The sequence below is a fragment of the Cygnus atratus genome, chromosome 5, assembly GCF_013377495.2.
Source record: "Cygnus atratus isolate AKBS03 ecotype Queensland, Australia chromosome 5, CAtr_DNAZoo_HiC_assembly, whole genome shotgun sequence".
NCBI lineage: Eukaryota > Metazoa > Chordata > Aves > Anseriformes > Anatidae > Cygnus > Cygnus atratus.
In genome coordinates this window covers 20,195,424-20,219,618 of record NC_066366.1, presented here as the reverse complement: position 1 = coordinate 20,219,618, position 24,195 = coordinate 20,195,424, and the positions used below count along the sequence as shown (strand labels likewise).

The 24,195-nt window shown below is 40.4% G+C and overlaps 1 protein-coding gene across 5 annotated transcripts in view; it reads left to right on the top strand.

Annotated features, from left to right (window-relative positions):
* NPAS3 (neuronal PAS domain protein 3) overlaps positions 1 to 24,195 on the top strand; it is a 624,784-nt gene that overhangs the window by 583,697 nt on the left and 16,892 nt on the right. For all 5 annotated transcript variants that reach the window (XM_050710846.1, XM_035552119.2, XM_035552117.2 and 2 more), the window contains 2 exons: positions 6,219 to 6,412; positions 12,488 to 12,594. In XM_050710846.1, coding sequence (XP_050566803.1) covers positions 6,219 to 6,412; positions 12,488 to 12,594 — 301 coding nt within the window. The remainder of the gene's footprint in view (positions 1 to 6,218; positions 6,413 to 12,487; positions 12,595 to 24,195) is intronic.

Below are 24,195 nucleotides of genomic sequence, written 5' to 3'. Positions count from 1 at the left end.
TGAGGAAGACTTGGAATTAGGCATCCAAGCAGCTTTTCACACGATTTCTCAAAACACTAACTTTTGTGCAGAAGATCAGCTCTTCCCTATGGTGTACATGAACGAAAGTGACTCTGGCTATTATGCTTGCTACTGGACTCAATAGTTCTCACATGCAATAAATAATGCTCTATTTGGGTCCTTTTTGATATTGAGCAAGAGCTGTGAACTAAGCCTGCCAAGCCAGGGTGTTTCTCATGTGATGCTTGTCTTTAAGTATCCAATGAGTTCGAGGTCTCATACAGATACATTGTTAAACCCCTTAGGATTAGCCTAAATTCTGCCTCTGACTGTTTTAAGCAGTGAAATAGCTTTTGAATCTTATTATTTGGAGAGAGTGATATTGGGGGAAAGAGGGAAAAAGCCAAGAGTGTCTCCAAAACCTAGTATTGACTTTTTAACAATAAAATACATCCCGAGACCAAATATGCTGTTTAAATGTAAATACCATTTCCATTTCCAGACTGTCTTTTGCAGGTGTATTTGAGGGGATTTGAAATGTACTTGCAGATGGAAAAGAGGCTATTGACCTTGAAACTATGTATGTGTTAGGAATAATGTTCACCCTCCTTGAAATCAGACTTGCATTCTTTGAAAGGGTGCTCAAGACCACAACTCTTAACAGAGGTTCAGGTAGTATTCAGTGCATAACTGAATTAAGACTGACTGCATTTTACTTGCAAAGCCGTTTCTAAGGATTCAGAGATTACTGCCTAACTTCTTTTTCTTAGCCACCTTGGTTCAGAATGACTCACTCACAGCTGCACTAACTACTATTTTCCTTTGTTCTACAAGCAGTTCTTAAAGGATAAAACTGAAGCAGCAAACTTCTGAACCAAATAAGAGTTGAGAACATTTACTGTAAGTAGACATGTTATTCTGTTATGGCACCCAAAAAGGTAGGTAAGGTAGGTGATACTCACGAAGCTGGAGATGGGTGATGTTAACAAGGGGAAAAATATATGATGGTTAGAGAGGAAAAGAGACAGTGATACAACAGGAGCATGCATCTACAAACTTTATCTTTAACGTCATTATCTGAGGGGTAATTCGTCAAGTTTCCAGACATGCAGGAATCCCCAAGAGTGGCCATTGGCTGTGTGCAAACTACTTTACATAGCACACACTGCAAATACAGTGTTCACTATGTAGTCAGCAGTAGGTCTGAGTAAGGGATATGCAAGTATTACTGGAATTGTAAACACAAGATCTTACTGGACCTCTTCGACCCCAGCTGCTGCTGAATGATAAGGATAGGCAAGTTACGTATTTTTCTAAAGCTTTCCTGAAGACTGGGAGAGCAAGCTTTTGTTTCAGTGAGGACGAGGCAGCAGAACCCCAAAAGTAAATGGCTTCTGACCATGAAGAAACATAAGCAAATAGAAATGCTGCACTACAGTAGGGTACAGGGAGAAAACAAGACAGCATTGATGGATAAAGAAACCTTTACTAAAGTTTAGGTTGATAGTCATGGATTTACTTTGATGTGAGAAAAGGAGAATTTTTAGGATATCACTGTGTGAACTGCAAATATAATATTGGACTCTCTTTTCTTTGGGAAGTTCAGAGGAAAGCCTACTTCCAAATGTCCAGTCTTAGCTTGGAAATGACCTGAAACCATTTATCTTGTGGAGCATTAAAACGTGTCTTGCTAGTGTCACAGGCAGGTTTTGAGATGAGTGTTCATGTATCTGTGAGTGAATGAGCACACAGCTCTTCAAAATACTAATGTAAGAACATGGCTATAGGTTGTAAGATATTTCTTCAGCCAATTTTAGCAGTTGAAATTAAGTGCATTTTAAAGATTTAGGTGTTGATTTTGGAAAGATACAAATAACACCTTTGAGAGACAAAAACAAATATATAAACTCCTGTGAATCACAGTTGTTTTTGTAAAGGGGGATAAATGTATCTGTGATTTGTTATAAGACAGCTGAATAAATATCCAGACACATAAACTAAATCAGTATGTTTTCATACATGACCATCTTGTCAAAATTTAAGCTATAACTTTAAGGCTTCAAATTTAATGTCTTATTAAGAGAAATGAAGTGGAAGGGGCAGTTCTGCAAGTGCTGTGGTTTCAGTGCCATAGTGAATTGGCATAGTGATTTACACAGAGAACAAAAGAAATAGTTTAGAATTTTTTTTCTAATGGAAGTTTAACTTTTGAAGAACACAGAGACATCTGAAAGGTAAAATTCACAGATTTTTCATGCTTGCAGCTTTTTATTGCCTCTGGTAATACATGCCCTTCCTCTTACATCACATGTATGTGAAAAAAATAGCTGTAATTTTTAAAGATGCCTTTTGACAAAGAAAATATTTGCATCTCTAGAGGTGAGATTTAGCTTTAAAGAATGATGAGCAGGTTCCAGATGTGTTTTTCAAGTGCTGGGCTTTCCTTTCCTTAAGTATTGACAGAGGGAAGGTTTTATCAAGGTCTTTGTGATGTGCTTGTTTATAATGAGAAGACATTAGTAGAGCACATCTGAGTGCTTATTGCTAACAGATGACTAAAGAGAGCATATGGCAGGGAAAAGAAATATATATTTGTCCAAGCAATGTGGCTTGTTAACACTCCCACACTCATCATAAACTGTGTTTATATGTACTTACAATATTTTGCAAATCCCTTTTCTAATCAGCTAAGAATAAAAGCCAAATAATGATTTTTATCCAATACTGGAATGTCAGGGAAAGTTGATTTAACATTTTTTAACAAAGCAATTAAACCCTACAGAAGATTTTTAGAGTATTTGTTTTGCTTCAGTCTGACATTTTTAAAGCAGGGTATGTGTTATACTCATTTCACAGGGTTAACAGGTTTATTGTTGCAGAATGCTTTTTGTTTCACCCACCTGTCTATCCACATACAAATATTATACAACTAGGTTACTTTACAAGCAATAGTACAAGTTGGAATGTTCTATGTCAAAGCCTGGTCTAGATCAGGTCACAAATTTTGTTGCAATCACAGCATCTCCCTCTGCTTCTATATGATGAAATCATTAAGGAAGTTACAACAAATGCCAGTAAACAATTTGTAAGGAGAAAAAAAAAAGTCTCTGAACTGTTAAGCCAGTCCAGCTCCCATTAAATTAAAAAATAAATAAAAATGGTAATCTTTCTTCTAATTTCAGTGCACCTTGTTAATTTAGCAGGTGCACAGAGAAATGCTGGAGAAATTTGTACAGCTCTTCACATACAAAATTCCTTAATATCCCTTTGGTCAAGAATATAGCATTTACCCACTTTTTTATAGTTGACAGAACACGGTAGCACCATCTTCTCTTACTGTGATATCTAAATGTAACAATCTATTTCTATATTATTAATAGGAAAAAAAAAGACAATTTTCATTTAAAAACAAATTTGGATTGTTCAGAAGAAAGCACTTAAAAATAAAACTGCACAGGAAAGCTGCATTTTTAATTTATTTTTTTTTTTTGCTTTTCAGAATATTCCTAGCAAATTTTTGTTAAATATTTACATCTGCATCCAAGTACTGGCCTTCATAAAACAGTTTATTCTTGCAATTTAACTTCATTAAAGTCATAATACTGCTTTAGGATATGATAGACTATTGCTGTGGGATTGAATTATAAACAGATTTATTTTAGCTACTGGCGATAATTGACCCTATAATTCCTATCACCCCTAATCCCAGTTCAAATGAACCAATGTTAAAAGTGGCAATACTCACAATGTAGACAAGGTCATGACAGCTAGAATTGTTTTTTACTACCAATTAGGTTTCCCACTTGGTGAGTTTGACTAATGTTGTCATAGAAAGGGACTTCTGGCATGGAAATACAGTTTCTTTAGAGACACACAGGCACTGGAACTGAAGGCATTTCCCAGTGTACAGAATCAGAATGCAGTTGAGTGCTGACCCCTAAAATTTGAATTCACGTGGGAATTTAGAACATGTCTTGATCCATGAAAGAGCTAGGAACAAGCTTAAAAATTTGAATCTGGAAGCAAACTTTCTTGAAATTCAGCAACGTTAAAATATAGTGTGTGTAGCAGGTTTGGAACCATCACTTGGGGTAATACTACATCTAAGGTGTATTTCAGATGAGGAATCAAAAAATAAAAATAAAAAAATTGATTTTTTTTTTGATTGAACAGACAGTTGTTCAAAAATAAATTATGTTGATATTTAGCTGCAAATGACATGGAGGTTTCAAAAAATACGAGGAAGAGATAAATGGATTTTAAGTATGATATATCTTAAAAATTCCCCCAAGTGATAGTGCCAACTTCAAACATATTAGCATAAGGAGTTTTATGAAAAAACAACTGAACAACAATACTTTTGCATAGCACGTTCAGCATAAGGTTATTTTTCACATTATTACGCGTTATCCATCAGCATTTTTCCAAGCGTTTGCAGATTTGAGTATGTGCAGTAAGCTGAAACTGCGTGATAAAATGAGACAGATAATGATAAAAAGCATATGTACATGCAAGCCTAGCTAGAAGGAGCAAAATACACTATTACTGCCCCTCCTGTGAAGTTAATCCTATTCTTTTAGCTATTTCTTCATTAGTTAATGAGGTCTAGGGAAAAAAAAAAAAAAGTGTGTTTGAAATGGTGTTTTTGCATCCTTGCCTTTAGGTACTTCTTCAAATATTCATAGAATAGTTTGCTCTTGGAAGGTGCATTAAGTGCGAGTTCAGACAATAATTACTTCCAATGTGGGTGGTCAGAAACCTGCAACTGAAATGGACAAACACAACAGATAAGCACTTTTCTCATTCTGATCCACCACACTGGCTGGAGCCGAAAAATAAATAGTGGAGAAGGCAGATGCTTTAATAATTAAGGTGGCGGGTGGAGCAGTGGGGTCACTTCAAGGCTTAGATCACAGATTTGCTAGCATGGGTTAGATTTGAATTTGGGTGCACTGTGTGGTTTTCAGTCTTATTAATGGAAGAGTTTCTTCTCTCTCACTTTCTATTAACTATCAGTCTCATCAGAAGTAAGCAAACGGCTTGGCTGCTGTCTTTGTGAGTTGAGTATCAGTGGATATGTAACTACATCCCATCTCTGTCACCTCCACCAGTAACAAGCAACATCTCTGTAGACCTCTGAGTACCAACTCTGGGATCACAGTGAAAGTGACCCAACAGAGGACACCTTGTAAGCCTGTTCTTCATGTTGATGCTGGAACACACTCTGAGAGTGAAAATCTGAGAAAGCCTTCAGCTTATGTTGGAGTTCTTATGACTCTCTTATGCACGAGTGCAGGAACTTCAATTTCCATTTTCAGTTTGATGTCTGGCTGCTTTTATTATTGGTCCTTTTATTTTATTGGAAAAACAATCCCCTTATTTTTTTCCACAGTAGAACTCCTGAAGGAGTGAAGCTGGAATGGTGGGGTTATTCTTTATGCGGAGTTTCAACTTATTCCATTTCAGGCAGCGTTCTTAGACTTTCACTCTCCAGGAGTACAACTGGATCTCCTGGGCATCTTCTGGCATTATCTTGTGAATAGGGAGAGAAAGACCATCAGCACTTCAATACATATATAGTGCATTAAGCAAAGACATTATATTTCTACCAACTCTTTAAAAGCTTGCTGTAGATACAAGAAGACCATCCTGTGGCTGAACAATTTGATCACTTGTACACTTGCTTCTCAAATTGCCAACCATAAAGAAGTAAATCAAGGCTGTAAGCAGCGTCCATGCTGTTAGTTGACTAGCAATTCAATTAAATCCATTCTGGAAAAGTTTCAAAACTGCTGATCTTTTTGTCTCATATTCAGTCTCCGAATGTTAGGAAATTAATGCTCCCTTTCTACCTTCATTATTTCAATTTTCTCCCCTTCCCTCTTTCCTTTCATTGGATTTCTAGTTTTTTTAATAGTATTATCATTTTCTCTTTCTGTAACAACCACCAAAACAAAAATCAATAGCACAGGAGTTCTGAGCTTTTATTTGATAAATGTGAACCATTTGCCTGTTATGTTCCTGTCTTCTTTTTTGTCGTGAGGACATTTAGACAGACAATATTAATAAGCTAGCACTAGCACTGGCAGTTAATTATTACAATTTTTGGCTGTATTAAGTGCTCTGTAGGGTATAGTAATGTTATCCTTTAAAAGAAACTGATGTCACAGTTGCATCCAGAATTCACTGGGGTTTCTTTTACTGTTTTTATTTTCCAGGTGATTCATATAACAGGCCGGTTACGTCTGAGAGTGTCACTGTCTCATGGACGGACAGTACCCAGCCAAATCATGGGACTTGTTGTCGTTGCTCATGCTTTGCCACCTCCTACAATTAATGAAGTCAGGATTGACTGCCACATGTTTGTCACTCGTGTGAATATGGACCTCAATATCATTTACTGTGAAAATAGGTACAGCTTTTAGCTCCTTTTTTCTTTGCTTTAGCTGTGTGTATTCTTTATTCTATTGGCTTGGTAAAAAGTTTTGAAATCTGTGACTCCTGCAGTGTCATCCTGGTGTTGTATGAGAGCACTAGATTCACTCTCACTGTCATCACCTTCAGTACCTTGCATTCTTAGAGGATAAAGAATAATTTAAAACCATAATTTGCAGGACATGTTGCTGAACCAGGGGAGGATAGATCAGGAAAGCTTCCTCTAAGTTTTCTTTGCCTTTTACAATCTCCCATTGTCCCTATCAGAGGCAAGATTCAGGACTAGACTTCTGGTCTGACTTGTATGGCTTTCTTTATGCTCCCCTGACCTCCTCTCCACCAGTCTTGCTCCCTGAAGTTTTCTGGTTTTGAACAAATTTGCAGATTACAACACATTGTGCTTAGTGTTTAATGGAACAGAAGCACAGATGGCCTAGATAGTAGGCTAGACAGGTGGGATCTGTTGCAGCTAAGAGCTGGGAAAAATGTAGAATAAACTTGTTTAAGGGCATGTTGGGACAGGCAGCAGTGAAATGGGAACAGGTGATGAGGAATTGTTTGGGGAAGGCTATGTTCAATGTGATAGGGATGAGTGATCTACGACAGCAGAAGATAGGATTTAACCTCAGCTGTCTGCTGCCTGTGGTGAGGGCACCAGGAGCAGTGGGTGCTCCCCATGCAGGTCCATCAGGGCAGGGCAGGGCCTGGCAGCCAGGCCTGTCACACCAGGAGCAGGGCACCAGGGGGCAACTCCCTGGGAACAGGGCCAGGCCGAGACCAGTCTGGGACATGGGCACATGGGTGGGCTGGGGTCAGTGGGACCCATGGCCAGGCAGGGCAGGGCTGTGGGGAGCTGGAGCTGGGCCCTGCTGCAGCTTCGCTGGGCTGATGTGGGGGCCTCAGTCTGGGAAGGGTGGAGGAAACCCCAAAGGGCCTGGTCAAGACTTTTAATGCTTATTGGTGCCCTCAGGGCCCTGAGAAAATCAAATAAAATCTAGGAAATAGGTATGTAGAGCAGAGTGAAGAGATCCGAGAAGGAAAATATAAATAATAAGGAAGTCTGGGTCTGTTGATGGAAGTCTAAGATATGGGAGAAAGATTGGAAAAGAAGAATGTAACTCAGCCAAAAACATTGGGTCATGAGGACCTGTCATCAAAAACTAGAACAAGCAAGATGACTCAGGCAAGCTTTTCCTGTGACAACATCCACAGCATATTATGAATTAAGAGCTAAAGCTCTTTGGTATGCACAGTAATGGAATACCTCTGTTCAGGATAGCACATCAACATAAACTCAAATGCTTTGTCAAATCAGGGCCTTACACAATTTAAAATAATCTTGGGTTTCAATTATGAGGTTATCTTTGCTGTTATGTTGCTAAACAGCCACAATAATATTAGTAATAATATTACTTGGCTATTAAAGAGAATACGGTCTGTGTATTTTCTAAAAGAGAATATATTTGCTGAAGTTTGGAGAAATTGAGACATAGAAAGTGATTTGAACAAGGTCACAGAGAAAGTTGACAGCAGTATTAAAGTTTGGGCTGGCTTTTTGCCTGTGATTCTACCCAACGAGCTTCTAGATTCTGTATAATCTGGCTGCTGGTGAAAGAGCTCAGAGGTTTAGCAGTAGCATCTAGAAGAAACCTTTAGCCTTAGTCTTTGATTTGACTGTGACCTACTCTGTTAGTAATGGAAAACTGCTTCCACTGCAGAGCTCATCAATGGACTCTGTAAAATGAGTTGCTGGTATCTGTCCAGATCCTAATTAACACATTTCCTTTTAACAAAATCACCTGCACTTACTGTTACCTTTGCTGGCAAACTCAACAAAAAAAAATGCCAGGAATGAAATGAATGTGAAAAATGAAGTATTTCATCAGGTCAGGTGTGGTATGAATTTTTGGACTGTGTTAGAAAGATTTACACTTTCTCTGCTGTTAGTTTGGTATTTTTATGAACCCTATATTGTGTATGTCTTTTTTTTTAATGAAACTTTTTTCTCAAAGTTTTCCTTTACTGTCATGTAGCAATAAAACTATAAAATTGATGACTTGAGAAAGTCATCACTGAAAAACCTAAGGTGCATCAGACATAGAGTTTTGTTTGGTAATAACATAGAAAGAGCAGATAATGTGGTAAACTCTGGTAAGCTAGCTGACTTATACAAGAAAACGTTGAGCTTAATAATGTTTTTCATTAGTTAAGATAAAGACATCATAAAGTCACTTTTCCCTGTCTGTGATGGATTTTATCTCCTATGGTAGGGTAGAATGCATCTGATGGTACTTGAATTTATCTTAAAATAGTTATATTTTAAGCCTTGGTGGCAGCGTTATAAAAATTATAAAAGACATTTCAAATAGTAGAAACTCTTCTGCTAGGAGTGAGAGGTGAACGTTAGCTCACTGAGACAGCAGGGTTTCCACTGATGGAAAATAGTGTTAGATTGACAGGTCTTGGATTTCATAGCATGTACAAAGTAGAATAAGGCTATTAAAGCTGGAGGAATGGAAAGGGCAAAAGAAGGGAAGGAAGTAACTGAACAGCTGATGTGAAGCTGTCAGATGAATTATCTGGGCGTCTGCCAAGGCCATTCTCCGAGTCAGGGAAGTTGGGATCTCTTTTCTGGGGCTATAGAAAAGGAACTTAAGTATCCTGTCCTGAATATATGGGCTTGACTCGTGGCACTTGGGGGCAGCAGGGAAATTCTTTGTGGTGCAACGGTAAAGCAAGTGCAACACTGATGAAAATAGAGAAAAATAGATCTATGCTGGGGAAGCTGTAAGCACTATTTATGGAGCAATGGGGAGTTACTGGCAGCCGCGGGGAGTATGGAGCAGAAGCCATGCTACTTAACTGAAATAAATGCTCACAGTGGACCATTGGATCAGCAGGGGTGAGATCAATAGTACTCCTGGTTTTCCAAGTGGTTGCCTGCTTGCAACAGCAGGGAGCAGGAGTGACATTACTCAAGTCTTTGGGTGCATCTTGTTACTTTCCTCTGAATGAAGAGATCTGCATCAGAATCCAGAACTCAGTGCAGGAACTAGTCAACAGTTAGCTTCCCTTTGAGACAAGATCAGTTAGTGCACTGGCTCTTTCTATCAATTAATATTTTGTTCTTCAACTATGATAAAAGAACTGAAACCAAAATAAAGAGACTGCTGCTAGAGGACAGTATCAATCTCTGTGTTTTTAGTGTCAACTGTTAGTGATTAGAGACTGTCTAGGGAGAGGCTGTAGCCCAGTTTGATGTGGACTTCTATAGCCATATCTGCTAATACATGCCCAAAAAGAAATAATCCACTCTGTATTCTAAATGCAAGGGATTTGGCCATTTGGTCATAACAACGGTTGACAGTAGTTCCTTAAGATGTGCAGAATCTTGCGTAGAGAGCTTCAAGCCTACAAGTGTCTGCACAATTTGTTCCTTATTAAGCAAAGCACATATCCCTATCTTTAAATTTCAATTATGTTAATAGTCCTGTAAGTCATTGGAACCGCTGATCTGCCTGTGCTTATGTTTTGCAGGATCAGGTCTGTCTATTCAGCAGACCCAAGTTCCTACTGATCAACCTGTTGCTTTATTTTGTCAGAGGGCTTAGGATCCACAAGATCTGTCTTACAACTAGTGCTCTAAGATACATTATAATGTTTCTTCTTTTCTCCCTGTGAATGATCTATTTTCCATCTTTGATATAAGCATGAGTGTCCTATTTGATGCAATTTCTTTTCCTTCTGGTTTTGGTGTAGTGGCTTGCCAGTGATCATCACTTATATCTTCATATTCTCTCTTCTGTTTTTTTTTTCCCATTTTTTTTTAATCTAAGACATCCTTTATGTCCTCATCTTATGTCTGTTTTGAACTGCTGTTTATTAATATTATTCTGAAACTTAAGTGTTTGTGAATCTGCTTCCACAGTGGCCGTGCTTTGTTCACTTTTAAATATAAAGACTTTGCACAAACATGTTGCTGCAGAGAAACAAAATAAAGCTGAATCAAATTTACCAGAGGGGAGAGCAGAATGATCATCTTCCCTGCAGACTGTAGCACCCACAGACTGGGTGCATCACAGGGCCATGGCTGTGCCACTGCACAACCTGCTTCTCCCCTTTCACAGCACAACTGCTCCCATTCTACTAGCTGTCCATATCTGTGCTGCTATCTCACAAAAATGTGACAGTTCAAGCTGACATATCCTTTCCCCACAGCCACTGGAACAGTCACACGAGGACAGAGCTTCTGTCTGCCAGGAGATTGCCCCTTCCTATGTACCGGGTTGGGCAGGGGGGCATTTCTCCTCCCTGATCTTAAAGCAGGGCCACCTCCAAAGGCAAAGAGGCAGCAAACTGTGCCATTGAGGCGAGTGTAGATCTGGGAGGGAGAGAGACTTGAGTTCTGGTTCCTGTTCCAGGTACAGTTTACACACTTTGTTTAGTATAAATATATATACGTATATAAATATATTTATATATATATACAGTCGAGGGGACAGGAACCTTTAATTCTCAGTCTCTGTTCCCTCTGATGAGGTTTCTTATTACTGGTCAGAGATCCCAGGTCCTTTGTTTACCAGCGCCTAATTCACTGTGCAAACAAAATGGAGTAACTTAGCAGGAGGGAGGCCCACTACCACCATTCCAGACATCTCTGTCTGGTGAATAGTGTCCTCTCCAGGAAGGCAAAAGAGATGCATTTCAGCTGTGGTTTGTTTGATGGGTGTCCCTGATGCGTATCCCACATCTGGTTAAGTGCTAGAACTACTAGGCATGAAAAGTGCACATCCTTTAGCATGCTGTGTCATGAAAGTGGGACAAGGCTGTTGTGTTTTGCACTATACTTGATCTGACAATTCTTGCTAGCGTATCTGAGTCCACCTGCTCCATCAGTCATGGTTCTGGGGGGAGTTTACTGGGACAAGTGCTGCTGTAGTGCTATCTAATACTTCCTTCCTCCTTCTTCAGTCTTCCTTGTCTATGTGTTCTTTCCGTCTGAGACCATTTTGCTAGTCAGTGTCTCACCACCTCTGCCTGCTGGGAGCCCCTCGGACCTATGTGGTCCAGTTCCTCGCTGGCCTGCACTCTGGATCACACTCCTGCTGTTTCAGCTGTCTGCTTCCATCAAGATGTTTGGAGTTTCTTACACCTCTGTTAAATGGATGGCTGTTATGTCTTATGACTGCAAAGGGAGCTTAACCTCAATCATTACAGTGTATTTTAAAACCTAAAATAACGTTCAATTTCTAGAAAACAGACATACTTTTAAATGCTGATGTGAGCAAGGCATTTTCCAATTGTTTTATTTTCCATACTGCATTTAAGGATTTTGACATCTTGACACTCAATGACAAAAGTTTACATGCACACACACACGCGCACAGGCACACAGACACACACGCAAAGGTCTGCACAATAGATTTTAAAGTCTCTATGTGCAATAAACAACAAAGTCCCAGTTGAAAAGGCCCAGAGTGAAAGCTGAGTTCCCAAATGAATTAGACTAAAAAAGATAACACCCTGAGGCATCTGTATGTCTCAGCATTTAAATTATATCCCTTGAAATATCAGTTTGGACTTGGTGCCAAGAAATGGTTGAAGAGCTTTTTCATGCATATACCCAATAGAAGACCAATCTGTTGAAATGAAATGTGTCTCTAATCATTTGGTATAAATGTAACATGTTTTTACTTTATTATGTAACCTTGAATCATTCTGGTCTTTTAATGAGGATTTGGGATTGTTACAAATGCTTTACAATTTCATGGAATTTTCTTGGTTTTATGCTTTGGGAAGAATATGCACTAAAATTTAACTTTCCACTTATTTAATGGATTACATGATTTCAAGGTTTCTTTAAAAACTTTTCTTTATTTGTTTTAAGGCTGTGTCTTGTTTGTGTAGATATTGCATTCAAATTGATGATGGAGCCTTCACAAAATTACTATAGTGGTGAAAAACTGTTTTGCAGATTTCACTTTCTGAGTCACTTGACAATTATTGTATTCTTTTCCTTCTTGAATTATAGGTTGTATTTTTTCCTTTTTAGGATTAGTGATTACATGGATCTGACCCCTGTAGATATTGTAGGAAAGAGATGCTATCACTTCATTCATGCTGAAGATGTGGAAGGCATCAGGCATAGTCACTTAGACTGTAAGTACTTCCATTTTTGTCAAAATAATCTGGTACAACACCAGATTGTTCCTCAGCTATTATTTATATATTTATATTTCATGACTGGGGGTCTCCATCTTGCAGCTACTTTTCTTTTTTTTTTTTTTTTGTCACAGGGTTTCATAGAGGGTGGCTCAAACATAAGTTTCCATATCAGTTATTTTCAAATCTTTCTATAGACATATAACATTGTTCACGTACGTGGGAATAAAAAATTATATTTGTATTACTAGAGTTTCCAGCAGCTGTTCATTTACGTATGCTGTGCGTTATTTTAATCCCTCAAAGAAGTATTGCTTAGGTGAGATACTCCCTCCCTAGCACAGAAAATGAACTCCTCTCATTGTTTTGTATTTCTGAGTCATAACATGGAGGTCAAAAACTGCAGCATATTTGGGATATCACCAAGTCGTTTAGTATAGAACTGAGCTACAGCTCCACCAGTGTTTTGACCACCCAGCACATTTACATTTAAATGGCCCTCATGCCTGTAACATCTAAGCCCCTATGATTTGCACACTGGTAGTATCTGGTTGGGATGCGCATAACAGAAGTACAAAAATGTTACAAGAGACAAACCTTACAAGAAAGCATGTGCATTTGTCTGTGTATGGGGGAAGGGAGGTTCAGCTTGATTCCTTGTAATTAAACTCTTTGTATTCCTCTTATTAAAAGCCATAGGGCCTAATTCTTTTCTTGTTGAGATCTGTTGACTTCAGTGATGGTGCTCCTGATTTACCCTGGTACGAAAAGAGACTTAGGCCCATAATCTCTAATTTATCTGTGCCTGCAGTGAAGCCAGATAATTCTTTGGAAGTTTCAGTGCCTGACTGCATTTATGATTGACTGGTGTGTTTTTCTCAACATAAAAAACTATCCACTTACAGAGTCCCAGATTTGAATAGCTGTGTTCCCCCAACATCTTTATAATGGCAATGTATAGAATGTAGAGAATCCCAGCACTGTGTCCTGTTAGCATTTACTAATAAAAGGCTAGCAACCAAAATCCAGCCACCTTTAATTAGTTCTTAGACAAAAATACAACTATGATAGAAGGCGGTATAAATCTTTAGTCCTAAAGTACCTTGATCTGCAAGGGGAGATAGGAGGATAACTTCTACTGGAAGCAGGACAGCAGAGACCACTTCTATGATAATATATGGCAGCCACCAACAGTATCAAGCTCTTTCAAGCTTTAAAATAGTCCCTCAAGTTTCTAGAAGGTAAAGTGCACTTGATATAAGGTCACATTAGATGCACTTCTGGGGGGAGAGGGGGGGAACAGTCAAGTATACAAAATGATAAACAAAAAGTAATTTTGCATCATTTACATTTTGGTCCTTTAATATCCTGAAGGATATGGCAGTTGCTAAAAATGAAGGATCAAATTCAGAAACTTACTGGGGGCTCTTGAAACTGGAAGTCAAAAATGACAAGTTGCATTTCCGCTGCACTATCTGACCAGGGAAATAAAAGATATTTATGACTCAGACTTAACATACCACCTGGCAGAGATGAACATCCCATTTGAAAAAGACCTTAATCTTCTGAATGACCACTTCTCTCTGAAATACAATATGCTTTATGAAACATTCATCTTCAGAAAACTCAGAGATCTATGCAGACAGCGTGAGTGCAGTGTGGTGCAGTGTATAAGCAGTGGACTAGGACTCAGGAGACCCCAGGCACAGGAGCGGCCTCTAGAAGATCACTTCACCTTACTGTAGCAGTTTCTGCTCTCACTGTACATCCGCTTTAGATGTCTGGATTACAGGCTTTTTAAACAGGGAATCCCTCCCATTATCAGCATCCAGCACAGCAGAGTTCCATACTGACAGTCCTGAAAACCTTCAATGACCTTTCTAAGGGCTTAATTATGATCACAGTGATTTTTTTCCTTCTGTCTAGTTAGAATTTCACTGTTTTGATTGTGCAGCTCAAGACTGCATCTTCTCACTAACCTCCTTACAGGTATGCTGTTAGGTCCCCCAAAGCCACCTCTTCTTGAGATTAAACAGGCCTGATCCCACAGCCTCTCTCTACAAGGCAAGTGCTCCAGTTCTTCACCATCTTGATGGCCCTCTGAAGTTTGTCACTATCTTTCCTGTTCTGGGGAGCCTGAATGTGTGTGTTTTCTTCCAGATGAAACCTAAAGAGTTCTTACTGAAGAGAAATAATGACTTTCTGTGATCTACTGGTTATCCTCTTTTTAGTTTAGTTCATAGAGCAGACTGCTGATTCATGCTTAGCCTGCTGTCCAGTAGGACCACCAGGTCCTTTCCAGCTAAGCAGTTACCCAGCCAGTCAGTCCTCAGCCTGTGTCATTGCAGAGAGTCAGTCTGTCCCAGGTACAGGACTTTGCATTTGTCTTTTCGTGTTGTTCAAACACATGCTCTGGATGAATGATCTTGAAGTTTAAATTAGGCTTGGGAATAGCTCAGTGAGTATACTTGCCCATTATAAGTCCTGCAAAGGCTGAAGTGGTTCATATCTTTGCCCAGGGAGATGCTCCATTCTTCTAGCATTTGGAAAAGAACTTTGTAGAAATACCAAGGGAAAGAAATCACAAAACCCCTGAATACTTCATAGCAACTTGTCCTGTTTCGGGGGGGGGGGGGGGGGGGGGGGGGGGGGAAGCTAAAATTCAAGAACTTGCAGACACTGGCTGTAGAAGGTAAGACCCAGCACAACTGCTGTTCCCCAAAATAGACAAGGCAGGAGTTTTGCCAGTCCTACATAGGGTAAAATTGCTTGAGATTACAGTGGATAAAAAGCAATAGTATGCAATGTTTTCAAGAAGAGCTGGAAGCTAAAGTAAAGGTTAGAAAACCCTATGAAAAAGTAGATGCAGGACTTGAGAAAGCATCATACTGAAGAAGATGTGTTTGGTGAATGCCTATGGAATGTATATAAAAACCTGATAGATTTATAAAGGAGATAAAATAATTTTTAAAGATTAAGACAAGAATCCCAAATTGCAATGGTAGATATAAGGATAAAAAGAAGCACAAATAAAATTGCTACTCTTGCCTATTCATTGATAGCATATCAGAAAAAAAATGGAAAAATAAGACCAGTACATCCTGCCTTCTCATCCAGGTTATTCAAAGACATCAAAGAGGAAAACGAGCGAAGAAGAAAATGTTGCACAAAATCACACAGAAAAAATCAAGAGGGCTGTTGATGGCTTCAGATCATAGCAGCCCATTAGAAACTTTGAAAAACAGACCTTGTTAACTCTACCTCAGATAAAAGAAGACAAAAGCCGTTTCAGGAATGTGACCATAACAAGTATAATGGTGAAGAAGGTCCGCAAGACTATAGCAGTGACAACAGTCCTTTGTAAGGGAACCGCTGCCCTAATGAAAGGTCCATCACAGTCATTGTAAAACCTTTCATTGTTTTCAGTAGACATGGGGATTATGCCCTAAAAAAGCAAATGTATATGGACTAAAATCCTGACCCCAGTGAAGTAAATAACAAAAAAATAGTTTCAGTGGGGTTTAGTTTTCTACTTGAGATTTATGTTACTTATAGCTTAATGTCCTTGTGGATTAATAAAATAGCATTTTTACTCTGCCTCCACATATGAGTGCATCTATCCCAAAACAGTAATGCATGGTGATGATCTCACAAGTTATTGAAACATAAGCTTTTTTCAAACAGAAATAAAAAGAAGAGGGATATTGTTTCTATCTTGTTTCATTCAAGCTTTCAGTGATCATGCTTTTTTCACAAATCTCCCAGCCAATTGCTTGGTATTACAATTCTAGCTTATTAATGTGTTTCCCATCTTATAATGCTTCATGGTTTCAGAAATTAGAGAAACTTCTCATTTATTCATCTTTGCTGTGTTTGTTGAATAAATTGCTGGTAGAATCCTGACAGTTATCGCTTGTCATAAATCAAGTCTCTTTCACGGAGATTGTAGTTAAAATGTGCTGTAGTCTAAAAGCCTGTATACAGTCCAGCATCATGGCTTAGCCGATGGCTCAGCTGACACCCAGCACCTGGCTGAGATGCGACAAGTTGTGTTTGAATCTGAGCCCTCAAATATTGCAAGTCTAGCTGTACTGTGGTTCAGATACAGTCCCTAGCTCTGTGTAACATTTCTTACTAAGAACGAATGGTTGTCATATGCTGTAGGAATATGTGTCTTCCATTTAATTGAAAAAAATTAATGATCTTCACTGAACGGTAATATCAAGTACTTGCTATTGCAGTTCAATGAAGGTCATTAAGAAAGATGTGAGGATGTATAAAGGTCAAGCCCTCTGAAAGCAGCCATGAATATACTTTTGGACAAATATAGGAAAATGTGCCACCATTTGTAAATGAATATGTTGCTTGTAAGAAAACTGTCAAATGTATATATCGGTATATAATATCTGCTTTTTCATTTTGAAATACTAATTGAGGTCTTAATTCAGAAACCTGACACTGACAAAAAAGATATGTATTGTCCCTACGGGGGGAGGGAGAGGCACGGAGAGGACATGGAAAGCTCACGTGGTTAATAGGTGGCTCAGAGGCTGGTGCCAGCACAGAAATTTTGGGTTTTTTTCACCATGGGGAGCTTTACTCGGCACCCGGCCTGATGGCCTCAGATGGGTCCCTATCTCCAAGGGGAAAACGGATCCTAGGCCAGGAGCTGGCGGGGCTCATAGAGAGAGCTTTAAACTAGGCGAGAAGGGGGACGGGGCTCAAACAAGGCTTGTTGGAGCCGTGCCGGGGGAAACAATGGCTAGGCTGGGGAAGAAGGCGATGGCCCAGCTGAAGTGCATCTACACTAATGCACGCAGCATGGGTAACAAACAGGAGGAGCTGGAAGCCATCGTCCAGCAGGCAGGCTACGACTTGGTTGCCATCACGGAGACGTGGTGGGACCGCTCCCATGACTGGAGTGCTGCAATGCCTGGCTATCGGCTCTTCAGGAGGGACAGGCAGCACAGAGGGGGTGGTGGCGTGGCTCTCTACATTAGAGAATCTTTTGATGTTGTGGAACTCCAGGCTGGGAATGATAAGGTTGAATCCCTGTGGGTTAGGATCCGCGGGAAGGCCGGCAAGGCTAGCGTCCTGGTCGGGGTCTGTTATAGACCGCCGAACCAGGATGAGGAGACGGATGAGGAGTTTTATAGGCAACTGACAGAAGTTGCAAAATCGTCGGCGCTTGTCCTCGTGGGGGACTTCAACTTCCCGGATATATCCTGGAAACACAACACGGCACGGAGAAAGCAGTCTAGGAGGTTTCTGGAGAGCGTGGGAGATAGCTTCCTGACGCAGCTGGTCAGTGAACCCACCAGGGGTGGTGCCCCGCTAGACCTTCTCTTCACAAACAGAGAAGGACTGGTGGGAGATGTAGTGGTCGGAAACTGTCTTGGACAGAGTGACCACGAAATGGTAAAGTTCTCTATTCTTGGCGAGGCCAGGAAGGGGACCAGTAAAACTGCTGTATTGGACTTCCGGAGGGCTGACTTTGAGCTGCTCAGGACGCTGGTTGGCCGAGTCCCTTGGGAGGCGGTTCTGAAGGGCAGAGGAGTCCAGGAAGGCTGGGCGCTCCTCAAGAAGGAAATCTTAACGGCACAGGAGCGGTCCGTCCCCACGTGCCCAAAGACGAGCCGGCGTGGAAGAAGACCGGCCTGGCTGAACAGAGAGTTGCGGCTTGTGCTTAGCAGAAAAAGGAGGGTTTATAATCTTTGGAAAAAAGGGCGGGCCGCTGAGGAGGACTACAAGGATGTAGCGAGGCTGTGCAGGGAGAAAATTAGAAAGGCCAAAGCTCATCTGGAGCTCAACCTGGCTACTGCCGTTAAAGACAACAAAAAATCCTTTTACAAATATATCAATGCGAAACGGAGGACTAAGGAGAATCTCCATCCTTTACTGGATGCGAGGGGAAACCTAGTTACTAAGGATGAGGAAAAGGCTGAGGTGCTTAATGCCGCCTTTGCCTCAGTCTTTAGCGGCAATACCGGTTGTTCTCTGGATACCCAGTGCCCTGAGCTGGCGGAAGGGGATGGGGAGCAGGATGTGGCCTTTGCTATTCATGAGGAAATGGTTGGCGACCTGCTAAGAAGCTTGGATGTGCGCAAGTCGATGGGGCCGGATGGGATGCACCCGAGGGTACTGAAAGAACTGGCGGAGGAGCTGGCCGAGCCGCTTTCCATCATTTATCGGCAGTCCTGGCTATCGGGGGAGGTCCCAGTTGACTGGCGGCCAGCCAATGTGACGCCCATCTATAAGAAGGGCCGGAGGGCAGACCCGGGGAACTATAGGCCTGTCAGTTTGACCTCAGTGCCAGGAAAGCTCATGGAGCAGATTATCTTGAGGGTCATCACGTGGCACTTGCAGGGCGAGCAGGCGATCAGGCCCAGTCAGCATGGGTTTATGAAAGGCAGGTCCTGTTTGACGAACCTGATCTCCTTCTATGACAAAGTGACGCGCTTGGTGGATGAGGGAAGGGCTGTGGATGTGGTTTACCTTGACCTCAGTAAGGCTTTTGACACCGTTCCCCACAACATTCTCCTCAAGAAACTGGCTGCTCGGGGCTTGGACTGGCGTACGCTTCGCTGGGTTAGAAACTGGCTGGATAGCCGGGCCCAGAGAGTTGTGGTGAATGGAGTCAAATCTGGTTGGAGGCTGGTCACAAGTGGTGTCCCCCAGGGCTCAGTACTGGGGCCGGTCCTCTTTAATATCTTTATCGATGACCTGGATGAGGGCGTCCAGTGCACCCTCAGTAAGTTTGCAGATGACACCAAGCTAAGTGCGTGTGTCGATCTGCTCGAGGGCAGGAAGGCTCTGCAGGAGGATCTGGATAGGCTGGAGCGATGGGCTGAGGTCAACTGTATGAAGTTCAACAAGGCCAAGTGCCGGGTCCTGCACCTGGGGCGCAAGAACCCCAAGCAGAGCTACAGGCTGGGAGATGAGTGGTTGGAAAGCTGCCTGGCCGAGAAGGACCTGGGAGTATTGGTTGATAGTCGGCTGAATATGAGCCAGCAGTGTGCTCAGGTGGCCAAGAAGGCCAACAGCATCCTGGCCTGTATAAGAAGCAGTGTGGCCAGCAGGTCTAGGGAGGTGATTGTGCCCCTGTACTCGGCTCTGGTGAGGCCGCACCTCGAGTACTGTGTTCAGTTTTGGGCCCCTCGCTACAGGAAGGACATGGACGTGCTTGAGCGAGTCCAGAGAAGGGCGACCAAGCTGGTGAGGGGTCTGGAGAACAAGTCTTACGAGGAGCGGCTGAGGGAGCTGGGCTTGTTCAGCCTGGAGAAGAGGAGGCTCAGGGGCGACCTTATCGCTCTCTACAGTTACCTTAAAGGAAGCTGTAGTGAGGTGGGGGTTGGTCTGTTCTCCCACGTGCCTGGTGACAGGACGAGGGGGAATGGGCGAAAGTTGCGACAGGGGAGTTTTAGGTTGGATGTTAGGAAGAACTTCTTTACCGAAAGGGTTATTAAGCATTGGAACGGGCTGCCCAGGGAGGTGGTGGAGTCGCCATCCCTGGAGGTCTTTAAAAGACGTTTAGATGTAGAGCTTAGTGATATGGTTTAGTGGAGTACTTAGTGTTAGGTCGGAGGTTGGACTCGATGATCTTGAGGTCTCTTCCAACCTAGAAATCTGTGTCTGTGTCTGTCTGTGTCCTCAGCTATTGCACAGAAAATATCATCTTATTTCTCCAGGATTTGATTTACAGCTATAAGATATTCAGTTTCTTAGGAACTGTGAGCCAGGGCGGTTCATTTCCCACAAAGCAAAGGTCTCTGATGAGTATGTTTGGTAGTACTCCCTCTGATCTACTTTATCTGGTTTCCAGTGGTTAGAATAATCCAGTCTTTCTGAAAATAAACTATTCCACATTCACCTTTTTCATGGCTCACCTGTTTTCTGAGGGGTATTACCCCCTCAGTCTGCTTTTAAATCAGTTATATATTCATTATTTCTTTATATATGTTCAGGAGAAAAATCCTATTGCTTTACAAAATATTGCTTAGTGCTTTAGCCTACCAGCTGTAGTTGAACTAACCCTTTTAACTTATGCACATCAGTTATAATTTTTTATTCTCTTAATAACCTCAAACACATGAAAAACAAATAGAATGAGTTGATAATTTCTAACAGTAAAATACACTTCACATATTTTGCTATCATGCTGTGGAATAACTCTGCAATGTCAAGTAGCACACAATTAGTAAAACTGTAGGGGGAAAAAAAAGAAGTGTTTTGATCCCGAGGAATTTTTATCCTAATCAGATCGAAATTTCAGTGCTCTTGTAGTGCTTAATATCTTCAATCACCAAAAAAATCAAACTGATTCCAATGTCAGGTTTTGCATTCTGGGACTGAAATAAAATGCTAAAATATACAAATGAATCTCATGTTTGTACAAGTTTATTATCATCACTAAAAAGCAAGATTGATTCTAAATTAGGTTGATAGAATGTCTGGTGTTTAGCTAATTCTTAAACCAAGCCCTCCTGGCATCCTGATGACAGTCTAGTGTATCTTTTTGTCAAAGTATTGCAAAAGTGTTGGTCTGACCACCTGCACAATCTTCCTCTCTGTCCATATCATGATGTCCAACAAAGATTTCTACTTTGGAGACTGCCATCCTTATGTCCTTTTGACTAGAGATGATGGTGATAGAGCAAAAGGAGGGAACAAGAGATAAAAAAAAGGAAGAAACTGAAGCATTCAAACAAAACAGGGTTTTGATTCATACCAGGAAAAAAAAAAAGGAGAATGGAATTTGGTTTCAGCCCATGCCTAGTGTTTGTTTTTCAGTCGTAAGGAATCACATGAGCTTTGCACCTAACCAAGAGTATGTATGTTGCATGTATTTTGGCCATGCTCTGTAATCCTGTAGCTGTTGCATTTGCTCCTGCAAATGTTTGAGTTATGAGAGATGCTGCTTTGTCTAGCTCACTTTCTGCTCTCTGACCAATGCCAGGTACTTTAGAAGAAGGTGGAAAACACTCTGCAATATTCAATTATGTATGAATTGCACCCTTTTTTTCTCCATAATATACTATTAATTCATAGTTGGTTCATTGCTTAAAAGATGAGAATTTATACCACTTCCTAAATTTCTGTTTGTGGAGGAGGCTTGGTAATTTTACTATTACTATTTTACTATTATTAGTAATATATTACTATTTAGTAATATTACTATTGTAATATTGGGTATTCTAATTATCCGTATAAATATTCAGCTATCTTAAATCCCCATAAATTTCTAATCGTTATGATATCCTGTGGCTAAGTTTTTCACATGCTAGTTGTGTGCTGTTGGGTAAATGTTTTCTGTCTGTAAAGTATATAAGAGAGTTCATCAGAAGCACCAGATCTTTTGGATAGTTAACAAACTGGAAAACTCCATAAAGCTAAACCTTTAAGCTATTTAAACCATTGGCTGCTGAACTTGCCATTTCTTAATTGCAGAATTTTGCCTTCTGTAGCTTAGCAATATACAGTTATTTTGCCTCAGATACAGTTTGCATCAATAACGCTTTTACTTAATTCCTGGTGCTATTTCATTTTCCAATTAAACCCAACTGGTTGATGCAATACTGATTAGTATATCCCCAGTTCAGTTTGTAGGCTCTCTGTCGTCTTTCATAGCTCACTTTTTCTTCGTACACTTGTGCATCAGTCAGTGTAAATACTCTGCCTGCCTAAGTAACACAAAATGGCCTCCACACATTTGTCACTTGCCACTAAAACAAAGGGAGAAAAGTGTGCTGTGTATGAAAGCATACTCTGGAGTTTTTTCATGGAGAGGAAAGGTTCAAGAGAAAGCCAGGTAAAGAACATTTGGTAGTCTGGAAAAGTACTACGAGTTACAGACCCTTTACCTTCACTGGTGAGGTTCGCTCCAAGATTATTGAGACCAAAAGTGTACATTTCCTTATTATGTAAGTTAGAAACAGGGTGTTGCTCCATTGAAAATCCAGGTGTGATGTAAGGATTTTTTTGTAGCTTCCTATGCTGTGAAATACTCCATCCTAAAATGAAACTCAATGACGGTATGAAGAGGCTGTTGCAGGTCTTTCTAGAATTTTAGAAATACATTAGTGCTGCTTTTCTTTTTTTCCTCTTCTTTTTTTCTTTTTCAAAGGTCTGGGCAGTTGACCTGTTGTCTCTGAGGGAGACAGTTTTCAAAGCCAGAAAGATACGAAAATATTATCAGTAAAATGTATAACATATATCAAATACTTGATAGTGTGCCAATAGGTCTTATTAGCACTCATTTAAAAGAACCTATTTAAGTCACCTGTGGCTTTGATATCTATGAGTGATGTGGCTGGTGGTGGATCAATGTTATTTTTTGATTTCTGAAAACTTACAGAGTAAATGAGACGATGGCTAGGACTTTGGTCCAAAGGGCTTTTTGAGAATGCTCTGCTAAACATCTGAAACCTTCATACTTAACCTCCACAGACTGTTAGGTATTGGTTCTGAGATCATAAGACACTTGCTTTCTTGAAAGTTATTTTGTTTTTATTTTACAAGGATTTTTTGGGAGGGGGCGGGAGGATACTGGCACTAAGCTATGAAGGCTACTAAAGCTTGTGAAGAAAGGTGGAAATTTTGTTGGGATTTTTAATTATTATTCTTTTTACAAGTGAAGTGAAGTGAAGTGGTTTAAAAGGGACAACATGCTTTAAACGTGTCTTATGTAGTTCACTGCCAATAATAGCGAGATGATGGTAAACCTCTGTGGTGGTTTTAAGGACATTTGAACATTCGGTTGTGCCATGCAACCATGACACTGTGTTGTGGATCCCTTTCCTCTAGTGATTAGGCTGAGAAAACCATATTCATTTCACTCAGTACAAGCATCCAAATAGGGACTCCTAATCCAGAAATGAAAGCATGTGTAAAGGGACAGTATCATCTCCCTTGCAACTGACCATCTTTAATCTATGCAATTCAGAAAGAAAATTAATATAGTTGCCAATCTACTTCTGTATTTTGATCAGCCCCAGTGAAACTTCTTTTTCCTTTCCTATTCATAGAAGATATAGCTGTGTATAGTACACTGATACATTTGGCATGGAAAGGATTATGTTCTAAAGTCATTAATCTTACATAGATTTTCATATGACGGACATTAATATTAGTGGAGAGATGGAGGACAGATTTAAGCTTCTTGAGCAAGCAGGGCCAAATTTCTCCTCTGATGTTGCATTTTAGTAGCTGAAGGCAAAATTTGGATCTGGGATTTCATTTTCCCCTCCAGTTTGAACAGACAGAGTTCATTAATGATAATGGAAGTTCTGTCTGAAGTTGGTGTTCAAAGCAGGCTTGGGTTTCTAAAGGACCGTTTCAATATTAGCAGAAGGAAATCACTTTATGGCAGGATTGAAGTTTTAAAAGTCATGTGGAGACAGACAAATCATGAGGGAGAGGAAAAGTTAAGAAAGAGAGAAGAAAACCTAGAGAATCCTAGGTAGAAAAATCTAGAGTTCATTTTTTCAATCCAGTTTATTATTAAATAAACTTAATTAGCTTATTTACATCCTTTCTATCTGTTAAACAACAGTTTTCTGATATGTGTGCTGTAAGCTTCTATAAAAGAGTGTATCTAGT